This window comes from Zonotrichia albicollis, chromosome 14 (assembly GCF_047830755.1).
Source record: "Zonotrichia albicollis isolate bZonAlb1 chromosome 14, bZonAlb1.hap1, whole genome shotgun sequence".
Classification (NCBI taxonomy): Eukaryota; Metazoa; Chordata; class Aves; order Passeriformes; family Passerellidae; genus Zonotrichia; species Zonotrichia albicollis.
The window spans coordinates 4,848,327-4,864,781 of NC_133832.1; the positions used below are offsets into that span (position 1 = coordinate 4,848,327).

The 16,455-nt window shown below is 49.8% G+C and overlaps 1 protein-coding gene across 7 annotated transcripts in view; it reads left to right on the forward strand.

Moving 5' to 3' along the window:
• LOC102075343 (gamma-aminobutyric acid receptor subunit alpha-3) overlaps window positions 1-16,455 on the forward strand; it is a 117,289-nt gene that overhangs the window by 73,821 nt on the left and 27,013 nt on the right. For 6 of the 7 annotated variants that reach the window (XM_074551600.1, XM_074551597.1, XM_074551595.1 and 3 more), the window contains 2 exons: window positions 11,142-11,209; window positions 15,055-15,275. In XM_074551600.1, the coding sequence (XP_074407701.1) occupies window positions 11,142-11,209; window positions 15,055-15,275 (289 nt within the window). The remainder of the gene's footprint in view (window positions 1-11,141; window positions 11,210-15,054; window positions 15,276-16,455) is intronic. The other variant, XM_074551602.1, reaches the window with a different exon arrangement.

The following is a 16,455-nucleotide window of genomic DNA, read 5'->3' on the forward strand; positions in this document are numbered from 1 at the left end:
TATTCTGTTGTCTATCAATGATTATCTGGTTGGCAGCAGCAGTTTTGTGTTGCACCTTCGTGCTTATCTTTTTCCTGGGGATCTGCCTGATGAATTGCAGAGCTCAGTAATTGCTTTACAAACTCCAAGGATCTGAAGATTTTGGAACTCCTCTCAAAGAAACTGTGGCCTGTTGGGGGTGGTGATTTCTTTAAGAAAGACTTGTTGAGAATGAGTTACCTAAAGGCTCAGTGTTTTTAGGAAAGGGAGTAAACAAATTAGCCAGGTCAGTCTGCCTGAGGAAGAAGGTTCAGAGGCACATGGGTTCATGTAGGTTATGGATAAGCCTGTCACTGATCCCTGAGGGGGAGAATTACCTGAATAAGGTCACCAAGGCAGGCCCAAAGCAGAGCACAGGTGCTTTGCAGGTAACATGGAGGGGGTTTGCCCAATGCTGAGGTAGCAGCTTGGCATTTTTGCCCTCAAGTTTCTGCTTCTGCAGCAGAATCCTCCTGTCTTTGGTTTCCTCAGGGCACAGCTGGATGTACCAGCTCCATGGCCTTGCCTGGCTGTTCTTCCCCTGTCCACAGGGACCAGCAGGGATTCCCTTCCCCAAGTGCCTCTGGCTTAGCCTTTAATACTGAGTGTGTTAAATTATGCATGCTAATTTATATTCACACATTTTCCCATTGTATTTATAATATATAACAAACATGTTTATGTGGCATCTCCCTTCCATTAGCACAGGGTCTGGGAGCACTGCAGAACCTCTAAAAGCATGCTCATACATACATATTCCTCCTCTGTCTTCCTGGCATCTGAGGGTGTCCTGAGTCCTTAAAATAGTAACGACAGGAGCTTTGTTCATTCTGTCTTAGTTCTGTCTGTGGCAAAAATAGCACAGCTAATTTGTAGGCTCTGTTTGTAGTCTGTATGTGTGAGAATGAGGGGTGTGTATAAAGCCTCCATGGCTGCACACCCTCCAGCAGTCACTGCTTCTGACTCTTTCTTCTGTCCCTGCTGGAGTGGTTGTTTATCAATAATTTGCACCACATCCCGAGTCTAACCCCTGGGTCTGTATCTTAATGTGGTGATAAAAATATGTGCACGTGGATAAAAGGGGGGCAAGCTAAATTAAGTCACATTCTGTGGAGCCTTGTGGTGGGTTTTTAGCCAGGGCTTCTAATGGTGTAAGGCTTATCACACCCATCTTGGCTGCCTTTTGTCTTCCATAAGCTTTAGAGCCTGTGGCTGATCTGAGCAAAGCCTGACAGAAAAGGTGGATAACTCTGAGATTTGGAGTCCCTCCAAGATTTGTGGAATTATGAAGCTGAGTGGAAAAAGACCCAAAGCCGAGAGAGGTAACTAGGTGGGATCAACTGGTGTTAGGCTTCAGAAAATCAGGGAGAAAAAGCTGATCTGAGGGAAGCAGGGTTTGCTGGCTCCTCTGCTGGTAAAGCAGCATCTCTCCTAGGCTGCTGTGCAGGATAGAGCTGTAACCTGCACCCCACACTCTTTGACAAGTGTGAGAAAATACCTTTCACCAGCATTGGGAGGGTGTGAGATCCCTGTAGCACCTTCTGCAGCAACACCTGGGTGTGCCAGGTATGCCTGGCGTCCCCTCAGCCAGGCTGTGCTCAGACAAAGGGGCAGTGCAGCGAGGTCAGAGCAAAGCTGGGCACCTGTGCTGTTACCCCATGGAAGGGCTGGGGAGGGAGTGCAGTGCTCACCCAGCAGGGACCAGCAGGTGCCCCTGTGCCTCTCAGCACTGTGCTGAGCAGCCCAGTGTGTCTGAGAGCTCTGCTTTAGGCAATGGCTGTGCCTCGATCCCAGCTCTGTTGGTGATGGAGTTGTGTAGATGTGGAGAGAGCTCAGCCCTGGGCCAGAGCCACAGGCACATGTACAGACCACTTGCACACTCCTAAGGGATTTCTCTTCCAAAAACCAAGCTGCTCTTCCCTACACAACCCAAGGAGTTTGTGGCCAGCAATTAAACATCCATCTCTGCCTGAGAGTGTGCCATAAATCCCAGACAAGCCACACTCAAGTGGTAACTGGGTCACTTCATGGTCCTGCAGCTCCTTCCTGCAGAGGACATTGGTAGCAGCCATGTGAGAGCTCTGCATCTGCAGCATGTGGTGTGAGACAGGGAATCAATCTATTCCCTGCCTCAGCTCCCCGTGGCCCTGCTAAGAGAGGGAGCCAGGGCAGGCTGTCTTTCTGAGCCTTTGACAGGCATCATCTCACTTCATCTGGGCTGAGGAACGGAGCACATGTAATTGCAGACCATGCTGATCTCTCTCATCACGTGTGAGTGGCTTTGTTGTTGGCTGTCTCTTGAGACAGCCCCTGGAATTCTTTTGAATTCCTCGTTCTCCCTGAAATATCCAGGTTGAGGGGAGAGAGGAGAGAAGCACAGCTGGAAGTGGCACCACATGGGTAGCTGTGTTTACAGATTGGATGATTTCTCTCCAGTCTGGCTGGAGGACACGCAATTGTAGACACTGATGTGCCATCACACCAGAGAGAAGGTAGTAATTAATCACCATGGCTCACAGAGCAGCAACTTGGGAACTGGCTGTACAGCAAATGCTGGCAGTGCCAGGGGATTGGAGCAGCAGCAGTGGGTGAAAAAAAGCCTGGGCACCCCAAGACTGGGGAAACTGGCTTGATGCTTTCCTGCAAGCAGCAGATAGCCTTGTTCCCCATCTAAATGTGATGTCCTTTTGATCATAACCCTGCAGAAGTCATTGGAAGCATAACTGAGGGTGTCAGAGCTGTTACACAGACCCAGTTACTCTGGAATCAAGCAAATAGCCGGGCAAAACTGCGTGAGACAAATCGTCTGTGACATGGCAGAGCTAGATAAGGATCCAACCCAAAGGTCTTGTTGGCAATCCCCTGCAGGCTCTTACTCACCCCTGCTTTTGCTGAGATAAGACATTTGTTTCAGACATTTATATTGTTTCTTGCCTTACTATGTGGTTCATTCTGCAGAGTACAGATTTCCCAGTGCTCTGTCCTTGGCTGACCCCACTTTGCAGTAGATGAGCACCCTGTCATCTTTATCCACTCTGTCCCAGGACATCAGCCTTCATCCATGGACCCTGCTCATCCTCATCCCTGTGCTCCCTAGAGAGATGGAGGTGCCATCAGAGGTGGTGAGGGCAGAACTACCTGTGGGGTTACTTGTGGGGCCAGCAGGGTCTCAGCTGTGTCATGGTGCTTCTGCCCAAGTGATTTCCTGGAGGTGTGGGTGTTTCAGGTAGCTCAGGGAATTTAATGTTGCTGTTAGCTCTATCTGGCCTCTGCAGGGCTGGGCCACCTGCCAGCCCCCTGGTGACACTCCTGGCCCTGCTGGCTGCCACTTGGCACTGACAGCACCGAGACATTCTCTGTGTGTTCTTGCTGCTTCTTCTCAGAAGAAGAACATGTACACACTGCTGTCCACTTTTGGGAAAGAGCCCGGGCTGAGCTGCCAGACAGGGGTGAATGTCTGTGATAGGAGACTTGGCTTTCACTTCTGAGCAAGCAATTTCATATTCAAGGTTGCTGGGGTGCTGCAACAGCCAAGCAGTGTCTGAAAATATGTGTTTTTACTTTGGGACTGGGAGTTTGAATAGGTTGCTCATGACCTCTGTCTGTGTTGTCTGAGATCCCTCAAGTCATCAAGGAGAGAGAAGGGCTTGTGCTGAGACCTGCCTGCACCTCTGCTCTCCAGCTCTGCCCTCCCTTTCCCAGAGGCTGCGGGGAATTCCAGGAGATTCTCGTGGCTTTTTGGCCCCTCTGTTCCCCAGCCTTTCCCTCCTGACCCCAGCAGAGCCTCTGCTCCCAGGATACCTGGTGTGGCAGCACTCCAGGCACAGCAGGGATGTTTGTGGTGGTGACATTAGCAGTAGCTCACACTATTGTGTGGCCTTTTGTGTGGCAGGAGCTCTGTCAGTGTCCTTGGAGTCAGCTTTATCCCCTGGCTGGGCTGGACAAGCCCAGGAGGCATCAACAGCGCTGTAATGATGTTCACTGCAATATTTTCTTCTCTGCTGCTATTTCTGAGCTCCCTCTGGAAAAAAAAATGCAAGAAAAGCAACTCTGATGTGTATGGGGGAGTCTTGCTGCCCCCACAGCAGGAGAGCGGCAGTGAAGGCCACGTCAGGGCTTCCTGGTGTGGGCTTGGTGATGTAGAGGTCTTCATTTCTGCAGCTTTAGGTTGTGCAGAGAGGTCACCTCTCCTCTTGGGCACCTACCCCTCTGCTTGTGCCTCCTTGTCCTCTCCCAGTGCTGGCCTGGCACTCCCCAGTGCCAGGTGACACAGAGAAAGTGCCATGTGCCACACCACCCACAGATGTCCCTCCCTTCTTCAGCGCCTCTCATCTTGCAAGGAGACACCATGCAGCTCCCACTTCCCAAAACAAGGCAGCACCAGAGGTTTAAAACCACCTGAAAAGCACCTGGGAAAGGCAGCCCTGGTGTGATGGGGGTCAAAGGGAGGGGAGGGACCTGAGCATTGAGTTTCTGACTGGGGCTGTAGTGACACCTCTGAAGGTAAGGGCTGCCCAGGGCTGTGGTTCAGCTCAGCTCCAGTGGGCTCGTGGAGCTTGTAGCAAAGGTCATGGAAACCTCTTCTGTTGCAGAGGCTAAAAGTGGAAGGAAAATTAAATTCCCCCAGTGGGAGGCTGTGAAGGCGAAGAATGAAACACACAAAGAGCTTCTATGTGCAGCTGCAAAAATTACCTTCTGCTGCTTGTTAATTACTATGGCAAGGAGTTGTGAGGTGGAAGTGGGTAGTACCAGCTGACTTCTTGTGTTTCCCTTCCCAGAGATGCTGAGTTAGCTGGGAAACACCACCCTGCTGGTTCTGGGTGTCACCCTGGTGTCCCTTTGGGTTGTGTGATGTGGAAGAGAGCAAGGCTGCATCCCCTCTCTTCATGGTGCCACTGCTCTCAGCAGAGGCTGGTGGCAATCCTTCCCCAAAGATTTACTGTGGTTTTTAGGGGACACTGAATAAGGGGACCTCAGAAATGGGGTTGTCTAGGAGGGAGTTGAGGCACTATCAGCTTGTTACTGCCCTTCTTAGGTTGTGGCCACAGCTGGAGATGGGACATTGGAGCCCAGAGCAGAAACATCTCCCTCCAGGAGCTGACTTGGAGTGGGTTGATGGTTTGTACCCCTGGCTGCAGAAAATCCTGAACCTTTATATTCTCAGCCACATCACCCTACAGAGAAACACCAGTGCAGACGGGTTTGTCACCTCCCGGCTCCCTCAGGTCCCCGCACAGCCCTGGAGCTGCCTGGAGCTGGAGCTCCCCATCCCCCGGCTGCGATCAGCCTCCCTGACGTCAGCGCAGCATCCAGGAATCCCCTGCACGGAGCCGCAGCGGCTTCGCCCCTGTTTGTCACAGCGCGCATCACTCGGGAGCCCCCAGCGCCCGCCTGCACGCCTGCAGGCACAGCATCCCGGGTGTGGGCACGGCTGCACGGCTGCGGGCACGGCTGTGGGCACGGCTGCGGGCACAGCACCCCGGGTGTGGGCACAGCATCCTAGTGCAGGCACAGCATCCTGGGTGCAGGCATAGCACCTCAGCTGCCTGCACGTCATCCCAGCTGTGGGCACAGCATCCCCGTGCAGACACAGCACCCCCAGCTGCCTGCACATCATCCTGGCTGTGGGCACAGCACTCCGGTGCAGGCACAGCATCACAGTGCAGGCAGGCACAGCACCCCGGAGTGCAGAGCATCCCAGCTATGGGAACAGAGTTCCGGGTGCAGGCACATCATCCCCGGCTGCCTGCACAGCATTCCAGCTGTGGGCGCAGCACTGCAGTGCAGGGACAGCATCCTGGGTGTGGGCACAGCACCCCGGCTGCCTGCACATCACTCCGGTGCAGGCACAGCATCCCGCTGCAGGTACAGCCTCCAGGACCCCCCGCCTGCCCAGCCCCACTCAGCACAGCCCCAAACCTCCGCAGCTGACACCCAGCCGGCCGAGCCGGGCTATCAGGGGTGATTCCCGAATAACCAGCGCTGGATGAGTGCAGGGGAAGGTTTCACACGAGCCCGCTCAGCCCCCCTGTGCCCCCCTCCCCGGCTCACTCAGCTCCCCAGCCGGGGAGGGCAGAGGCAGCGAGGCGGGGTGATTCCTGTTCCAGCCCTGCCGCTGCTCCCCGTGCTTCCCAGGAGCGAGTAAAAATAGCACTCCGTCATTTTGTAAATAACAGCTATCCATCTCCTCCCGGGCCGGGGAGACACGAGCACTTAAAGGGGGAATTGCAGGGGAAGGAGGTGTCTGCCTTGGAACAGGGGAAATTGCAGGGGAAAGAGGGTGTCTGCCTTGGAACAGGGGGATTTGCAGGAGAAAAGGGGATGTCTGCCTTGGAACAGGGGCAGGGGGAATTTCAGGGGAAAAGGGGGTATCTGCCTTGGAACAGGGGGAATTGCAGGGGAAAAGGGCATGTCTGCATTGGAACAGGGGGATTGCAGGGGAAAGGGGGTGTCTGCCTTGGAACAGGGGGAATTGAAGGGGAAAGAGGGTGTCTGCCTTGGAACAGGGGGATTTGCAGGAGAAAAGGGGATGTCTGCCTTGGAACAGGGGCAGGGGGAATTTCAGGGGAAAAGGGGGTATCTGCCTTGGAACAGGGGGAATTGCAGGGGAAAAGGGCATGTCTGCATTGGAACAGGGGGATTGCAGGGGAAAGGGGGTGTCTGCCTTGGAACAGGGGGATTTGCAGGAGAAAAGGGGATGTCTGCCTTGGAACAGGGGTAGGGGGAGTTGCAGGAGAAGAGGGATGTCTGCCTTGGAACAGGGCTGGGATGGGGGCACAGAAATGGAAATGGGAAGCCTGAAACACCTCGGCACAGCTGCTGCTGGTTTACACCTTGTGCACACACCCACGGAGGTGTCAGACCTGCTGGAGTGGAGCTGTGGGGGCTGGAACTGTCCCTCCCCTCGGGGCTGGAGGGGGTTGTGGGGTACACAAGCTGCCAGATGTGGGGGAACAGGTTCCTGGAGGAGAGGGGTAGCTCTCAAAAAGCAGGCAGGTGCAGTTAAGTGTCATGGTAACACCGTGGGAAGGGTGGTTTGGTTTGCCATTTGCATTGCAGATTTGCCCAGCTGTGGGGGATTTCTGCAGCTGGGAGCAAGGCAGGAGCGGGCTCTGTACCCAGGGGGAAGGGGCAGCCCTGGCTGGCCTGCAGAGCCTTGCTCTGCTCTCACACTTGCTCCACATTGTTCCTGGGAACATGGTTGTGCTGCAGCTTGGGAATAAGCTGAGCCTACAGATGGGCAGAGCCCCCAGAGAAGGGAATCATCCTCAAACAAATGACTTGGGAACATGGCATGCCACTTGGATCTGTAAATTCAGTTCAAATACTGAACCTGAAATCTCCTGCTTTTCCAGTTTCATGTTGGCTCCGGGGTCTGTTTTTGCTTTCCTGGTGCAGCAGCTCGGCAGGGTGGCTGGAAGGGGCTTGGGCAGCCCACCAAGTGCTGTGCCAATCCTTAGGGCAGCCAGACCTGGGCTCTGCTCCTTGCTCTGCTCCAGCTTCCTACCTGCACCCAGCCCTTGCATTTTTGTGTCCCTGGTTATAAACAGGACTGGCAGCATCCACCTGCCACCCCAGCAGCCTTGAAAGCTCTACTCGTGCCTCGAAAAAAATTGAATTACAGGGAAGGATGCTGCTAGGGAATGAAAAATGCCATTTTGTGTTCTGCAGCAGTTCTAGGGAAAGTGCCTGCCCCCCTATAATGTCCTTAATTGTTAAATCTTCGGTGAGAACTGCCAAGACAGCCAGGCTACAGCATGAGCACATCTATGGCTTGAGCAGAAAATAAGAATTTCCCTGCCATGTCTCTAAGCAGAGGCAGGAGATGCTTTTCTCTCAGCTTTCTCTTGCTGAAAAAGAGATGGAGTTTCATCTCATTCAGGCTCTGTGTGGGTCAGTGTGAGGGTGAGGAGAGGGGAGGCTGCTGGGGCAGCTGCTGCTTTCTCTGCAGGTAGAGGTGTCACAGCCACAGAGCTGGGAGCAGTGCAGGTGCTCTTGGGCTCTGGGATCACAGGGGAAGTGAATCTCTGAGGCTGGAGCTCGCTCTGTTCTGCTGGTGTTTTACTTATCTCTGGATTTCCCAGCTCTGCTGAAATCCCTGCCTGCGTAGCAATGATTTAATTTCAGCAATCCCTCCGGATCCCAGCCAAATCCTGCCCTTAGGAGCACTTATTAACAGGGAGGGTTCAGGCTGCCTTTTGCCATGAGAGGTGCAGGGAGCTCATTTTTCTCAGAGCTGAGGGACATCACTGAGCCAGTGGTGAAACCCCAGCTTGTCCCTTCTCTGGGTGCTGCATGGCCTTGCCAGGGGGTAAATCTGCAGCCTGGAAATGGGGGATTCTCTTCAGACATGGGTTGTAATTAGTTATGAATATTAATAAGTTATTAATAGATTATTGAGTTTCCTAATGCCATTATCTTTGTTTGGATTTACCAGTAGATTGAGGGGTCATGAAGAGGTTTCTGGAGCTCTGTGTCAGCCAGGTTACAGCATGATGAGGACTTAAAAGCTCATTTAATGATTGCAGGATCATATCAAAAGGTGTCCAAAACTAAATCTGCCTTTTGGTCTTCTCCTGGCTTCCTGAATCCTTTCCCCTGTGTTTGGACCCTGCAGAGCACATTGGAAAGCACAGAGCCTTCTGTGGCCCCCTACAGAATTTGCTGCAACCCCAATGAGGGGAGAGAATGATGCATCTGACTCCATCTTATCAGATGGCCAATTAATTACTTTATTATACTATATTATTCTATATATCTAAAACTGGATCTGCCAAGCACCCAACCCTGCACAGAATCTCATGACTGTCAGCCCACAGTCCTGACACACACACACACACACACACCTGGTTCTGACAGGCCAAGGAAACAAAACACCATCACTCTGGGTAAACAGTCTACATATTGCATTCCACTTTGGCACAAACACAGGCACAGCAAATGAGATAAGAATTGTGTTTTCTTCCTCTGAGGTTCAGAGAATGTGAATCCCAGAAATATTCTCGGGAAGAATTGTGCCTTGCTTTTCTCTGTGAAGAGGAATGTGGGGCTACAGCCCCCTGTCCCTCCGAGCAGGGCACAGCTCATCCTGCACCTCCCAGGGACTGCCTTCCCTGGCCATGTGTGGCCTCAGCTCCTGACCTGCTGTCCATGGCTGCAGAATGGATCCCAGGGAGGGGAGGGAGGGAGAATTCTGTGTTTTCTCCAAGACAAAATGAGTTTTCTCTCACCACACGGGGTAGCAGAAGGAACCTCACGCCACTCAATGTTCTCTGCTGTGTGCCTCATCTGGGGACCTGTTGGGAGGGAGGCTGAGAATACCCTGAGTGTTTCAGCCTCACAGAAGGGGCTCATTCTGTTTAGATTTCTGGGTGTTTCACAAAGTGTACCACATACATATTTCTCTTTAACCTTCTTTTTAGCTCATCAAGATGAGATCAAGGGTTACTTCTATAGCACAATAATATCAGCCATGGGCTGCATCAAAAGCTTCTCAGCCATAATAACTAAAGACATGTATACGTATATTTTAGCCATTAAGGAGAAAACCCTGCCAGAATGCATTATCTTATTTTGGGATGTAAAACTTTGAAGCACAAACCTAAGCTTCATAGTACTGCAAAATGACTCTCAGGGGACAGAAGGATTTCCATAACTAAATTAAACAATGGGCTGTCCAGGCTACTTGCAAGGCTGCTGGGATGGCCAAAATTGGGTCCTGTGCATAAAACATGAACTCTGCTCTGCAGCTTTAAATTGGTTCTTTCATTAGGAGAGCAGCTCTGAGCCAGCTAGTGCCACACAACAGCGTGATCTATCCCTAAAGTGGGGAGGATTTATGGGAACTGAGTGCTGAACTCAAGGCAGCTCATCCATCATGTTTTGAGCACAACCCAGTGGGCAGAGCACAGGACTGTAAATCTGGGAAATCACCGTGCCTTGATTTCCCTGCAAAGCAGGGTGGCAGCAGAGGTGTCAATTAGGAACCAAGCCAAAATCTGAGGAAGCCAGGAAGGAGTGTGTGCACATGCTGCAGGCTCTGTTCAGCACTCCAGTGTCATAGACATCTTTTCATGTAAAATCCTTCCCTTAGGATCTTTTCTTCCTGAGAAGCTGTGAGGCCTCAGGGACAAAATGCAAATATTGATTATCTGCTGCTGTGGAATGCAACAGGTGCATCTGTGATTGGTCTCGTGGTTGTTTGTAATTAATGGCCAATCACAGTCAGCTGGCTCTCTCTCTGTCAGAGCCACGAACCTTTGTTATTCTTTCTTTCTTTTCTATTCTTAGCCTAGCCTTCTGATGAGAACTTATTCTTTTATTCTTTTAGTGTAGTTTTAATGCAATATATATATCATAAAATAATAAATCAAGCCTTCTGAAATATGGAGTCAACATCCTCATCTCAAAATCCTTGTGAACACCATCACACTCCAGGTTATCTGAAGGCATGTGGCTGAAATTGCCCCTGTTTTCAGCAGCTGGGCAGGCAGTGGGGCCCTGTGGCTTTGAAGCTGCTGCTCAGCATCCATGAGGGAACCTCAGCCTGGGATGCAGGGGCAGCACGTGACGAGTGAGCAGCAGTAGCAGCAGCTCTGTGAGACTGAGGCACTTAGGAGAGCAGCGAGCACGATGGCAGTAAAAGGCAATCAGAATATTGATTCCTTTTACATACAGATAAGCCTGGAGCTGTAACAAACCCAGGCTTCCCTAAAACTGCTGGAACATCGCTAGGCTGTTTATCTGGCAGGGAGACACAAAGGGATTTCAGATTAAAAAGGAGTTTCAAAGCATCAGGGCTTACCTCTGGATTGAAAACGTGGATCTGTAGCAGGGTGTGGATGATGCAGGCGCACAGATTCTGTAAATATGCATTGTCTGCCGTGTGGGACAGATTTGTCCTCGGTGTAAGCGTGGGAAGCAGCAGAGCTGCACTGGAGATGAATGTGCCCAATTACCAGTGATAAAATCAGCCCTTGTTTGGGGCACAGAGCACAGTGCTGAGGGTTCAGCAGAGCAGGAATAAACACTATATAACAAACCTCAAAGCCTTGCCTGAACAAGGAAATTCAGCTCTCTAATTGCTCTTTTTTTCCCTTTTTTTTTTCTTCTTTTTGTCCCAGACAGTGTAACTGAAGTCAAGACAGACATTTACGTGACGAGTTTCGGCCCTGTCTCGGACACAGACATGGTAGGTGCCTCACAGGGAGGGGTGGCTCCTCCCAGGAAAACATGGGTAAAAGTGGGGTTTTCCTAAGTGACAAGAGCTGGTGGTATCTCAATTCCAGGAGTTGTTTCCCAGGTGTGCTTGGGATTTTTGAAACCAGATGATAACTGGAGGAATGAAGGTGCTCCTTGGGAAGAGGGGAGGATGCCAGAAGCTGGTCTGGTTTGGTGTCAGAGACAATGATCCACCATCAAACCATCCTTAGTGCCTGAACTGGAGGGAGGCAAAAGAGAAAACAGAAAAGACATGGACTGACTGTGCTATTTTGACATGTTCAGGGAAAATTATTAATGAAAAGGCCTGAGGTCTGAATTTAGGCTTGTATTCCCACAACAGTTTGTCTTCTAATTAAAACAGGACTGTGGAGCATAATTAATAGTGAGGTTTCTCAACAGCAGCTCGTGTTCCACACGCACCCAGAGCAGGGCTGGCTGTAGGTGGCTGCTCAGGATGACACATGAGGATTCAGGACTGAGCCCCTTCTGCATGCCCAGCCCCTGGGGTGCTGGCATAGCCCAGGCCATGGTGGGCAGTCCATGCCATGGAGGGAGCCCATTTTGGAGCAGGTTGTCCCTGGCTAGGCCAGCCTGGAACTGTGTCCTGTGGCTCTCACAGTCCCTCCAGAGCTGCAAGGGCTGAATTTCCTAGGCTGGCATGGCCTGAACATCTCTCCAGCTGTCCCACAGCAATCCTGTGCTGGCAGGCAGAGGAGCAGAAAATCTCTGTGTTTCATGGAGTTGCTCACTCCATCACTCTAACCCATGTTGCTTTGGGAAGACCACTCCCTCCAGGGTAAGAAGTTAAGTTGATGTCAGTGTAATCAAGATTATGAACCTCATCTGAGTTCTCCCTCTCTCTCTCCTGCTTTCCTACCACAGCAGAGACCCATAATATATTCAGCAATCGTAGCCCGTGGGGAGTATCTGATAATTACTTCCAAGGTGGAGCATATTTGATTAAGGGAGTGTGTATAATGAACTGTGAAGAAAAAAATATGAGGTATTGAAAAGAGGAAGGTATTCTCTGCAATGTGATTTGACAAAATGAATATAAAATTAGGAAGACAGTTAAGGAATAATAAATTATTTCCCCTCCGCATGCTTTCGTTCCGTGTATTTTACAAATGCATGGCGAATGTGTTTTAGCTGTGCTGCTAAAAGTGAGGGAGAGAAACCCCATCTCCTCAGGAAAGGGGGAGAGCCTGCTCTAGGGCTTCCTTTCATCTCAGGAGTGGGGAAATCCCTCTCTCCTGCTGGTATCTGCCCAGTGCTGCTCCCCTCCCACAGCTGGAATTGCGGAATTGGAATTGTGGAATTGCAGTGATGGAGGAGAGGAAGGTAAAGCTGCCCTGGGGAGAGGGAGAGCAGCTGCTTACAGAGCATGGAGGAGGAGTGAAATAGGGGTCTTATCAAGCCACGTCTCATTAGTTCTTGGAGATCTGTTTCACACCCAAGATAGCTCAGCTACCATAGAAGGCAAAAATCAGCAGGATTGCTTCTATGGTGGTGTTGGAAACAAAAAGTTTTAATAAAAGGCAAGATAACAAAACTCTTTACAGAGAAAAACCAAGCCAAGTGCAAGAGGTTTTTGCTCCTGGTAAAACACCTAACAAAAGCAATTAATTTATTTCTTCTCTTTTTTTCTAGTAAATTGCTCAGGTAGGACTTTTTGGCTTCTGTCAATTGGCCATCCGTAAGTTTGAGGTGAAGTCCCCCAAGTCCTATGAGGTGTCTTTTTACCTAATTGAGGAAGTTTCTTTCCTCAATTTTCTGGGCTTTTTTCCTTTTTAAGGAGACAAAGGATAGTTTTGTCACTCCATCAACAGGGGGCACATTCCTGCAGAGGAGGAAGTGGAGACCTTTCCACTGAGGTGCCCCAAGGGACTCCCAACCTCTCTGTTGGTTTGGAGAGCAGAGCCTGTTCACACCTGAGGTGTCACCCTGTTTCTCTAAGTTCTTCTAAGCCTTCTGATGTTTACATTCATGTAATGGAGTTTCTCACGCACTTTTATGTAAATAATTATTGGTTTTACATTCCTCTCTGGAGGAGGATAAATTTGATAGACTGTTGGTTTGTCCAGTGTCATTGGAGAGGTGGCAATTTCATCCTCCAATCCACTGTCACTTTTGAGAGTCTGTAAATGTTAGAGTTAGAAAATAAACTTCCTTTCTTCTTCCGTTGGAGCTCCAGTGTCCACGTTGTTTTATTTTGTGTTCTATTGTGACACCAAGGCATGCCCCAGTCCTCAGGACTGAGGTCTCCCAGCTTTGCCTCAGTCCCAGGGAAATTATTCTAAGGAAAACAAAAATTGAAGGGGATTTTTTTGTTTCATGGATGGACTCTGAGGACAGAGTCGGTGTGGATGTTTTCAGTCACTTCTGTAGGCAGAGAAGAGTGTAACACAGAACTAAGTGTGCTCCTTGCAAGGGGTGAGTTGGGAATAATGCTTTTATGGAAAGAAGCACAGAAAAGAGGGGAACATTTTGAACATGATTTTTCTTTTCTTCAGGAATGATTCCTAAGCATTAAAGAAGATAAGCAGGGCCTTGGAAGTCATTAAAAATGTTTTTCTTCTTTGTCTGGCACTTTAAAAATAGAAACAGGGAATGAGAGAGCCTTTCTCCTGATAAGGCCTTTTCCCAAACCTCCCAGGACTGCACACAGGCTCATTTCTTTGGGTTTATCCCAAGCAATAATGAATTAGGGATCACTTCCATCAAGGGGCAAAATACCTTGTATAGGGCAGAGCCCTTGAAAATGCAGAATTTCTCTTTCCTTCCCCAGCCAAGATCCAGAAGGTTCATATTTGAGCAGGGATATCTCCATGGCCAGGGAGCCGGGATGGATTTATTTACAGAGATGCCTCCATTCAGCTGCCATCTGCTGCAAAACCTGTAGGAATTTCTCTGTCCTATAGGAAAGTGATGCACAGCAGTTTTTCAGCGCTGCTGAGAAGTGCTGCAGGAAAGAAATCACTCACAATGATAAGTTTGGTTGGTCCTGCAGCCTCCAGGAATGTGTAAATAAAGATTACGAGTCTGCAGCAGCAGGGGGAGGAAAAACAGTTGGGACAGAGAGGTTTTCCAAAGACCCCTCTGCCTCTAAAAGTGGTTTCTGAATCTGCATTCACTGAGTGAGGAGCTGGCTTGGCTGCAGGGTTTCAAAGAGGTGACTTCTAAGTGCCCCAGCTGGAATTTGGCATGGGAAATAGGTCTCTACATTGGCAGAAGGAAAAAAAAAAAAAAAAGAAAATGGAAATAAAACAAGAAAAAGAAGACAAAAGAAAGTCACAGGATCTTGTAATGCCAGTAAATTCTTCGATTCAATGATTTTCTAAAGGTGGCCTAGGGAACAAAATAACATTAAGACAATGTCATGCAAGTTCTTTTCTTTTTTTTCCTTTTTATTTTATGAGCAGAGATATAATTACCAGCATCCTGGCCAGATTCCATCTCCAGGATCTTTATTTTTGCCTTCTAAAATACCTGTGTAGCTGCACAAAATGGCCTTTCTCCCCTGAAACTTCTGCATAGAGGTGGTGGTGCAGCAGGGCTCCCCCAGCTCTGGCCACTGTAGGGGCTGTGCTGCAGCTCCTCTGCAGTGCTCAGAAACACTGACATGCACATTTTGACATCACTGGTAAGTCATTACCCAAAATGTGCTGAATCCCATCTACCCTGCTCTGCTGTTAACCCCTTCTGCTTGTTGCACCACACTTTGGCACACCCAAGGTGTGCCAAACCCCAGTTTTCTGCCACCTCTTGAGCTGAGTAAAACACAACTTACTTTTCTCGCCTCTCTCCCCAAAGGAATACACCATTGACGTCTTTTTCCGGCAGTCCTGGAGAGATGAAAGGCTGAAGTTTGATGGTCCCATGAAAATCCTTCCCCTGAACAACCTGCTGGCCAGCAAGATCTGGACTCCTGACACGTTCTTCCACAACGGGAAGAAATCTGTTGCCCACAACATGACCACCCCCAACAAGCTGCTGCGCCTGGTGGACAACGGCACCCTGCTGTACACCATGAGGTGAGTCTGCCTCTCCATGGACAATGGCACCTCCTGTACACCATGAAGTGAGTGCCTCTCCATGATGGCACCCTCCTGTACACCATGAGGTGAGTCTGGCTCTCCATGGACAGTGGCACCCTCTTGTACACCATGAGGTAAGTCTGCCTCTCCATGGACAACCTCCTGTACACCATGAGGTGAGTCTGCTTCCATGGAATCCAGGTCCTTCTGCGCATGCAGGGACCTCAGGGTGCCTCACAGCAGGCTTTATACAGGCTTGCCCTAACTCTTGTTAGTAGATTTGCGTCCTACCTGTGGGGATCCCAATTGTGGGTTTCTCTAGGTCTGGATTGAAGGCACTTGAGAGGGTAGTTCATGTTGGGACTCAGGTGTTTATTGTTTCTTATCAATAACAGTCTCACTACTGTGAGTTCAGCAGCAAGGTACAAAATGGCCAGCAATCTCTTGTTACAAGGTCTTTTAAGACTAAACTATCCAATTAAGAACTGAGACCTGGATTATTTTCCCTTTTAACCCAATAACTGATCCCACAGAGCCCACAATGGGACTTTTCTGCCCAATTACAAAATGCCACCCAAACCCATGGAGAAGGAGGAAGAAAAAGCATGAAGAAGAAACCCAAGATGACACCCTGTGCCCTCTATCTTGCTTCCATCCACAACACACTAAAAATCCCATAAACCTAAATTTCTCACCCAGTGATACACCTGCACTACTCTCTATAATCTATTTCACACTTTTGTGGATTCCAGTCCATCTTGAAGACTGGGAAACTTTCTCCATGGATGAGGGTCAAAGTCAGTGCTGCCCTGGGGGTCAGGGCACCCCAGAGCAGACACAGGAATATTCCCAGTGCCCTGGGTTTGCACACCTACCCTGATTCTTTCCATGCTCTCCTTGTTTCCTACCTATGGACGGTCACTGATCCTCAGCTTGGACATTTTTACAGGTAGATTTTTCCCTCATCATTCACATTGACTTTTTTTCACTTTCATGTGCTGAGGTAGATGTGTTGGGATCTATAGTTTGTAAGGTTGATGTGCCACCTGGCCTAATTTTCTTCCTGACCTGTGATAAGATATGAATCCAATGTTGGTATGGGAACATTAGGCTGAGAGAATTTGCTATTCTCCAGCAGCTTGAGAAGAGATCTAAATTTGTTCAGCATGTTAGAGTA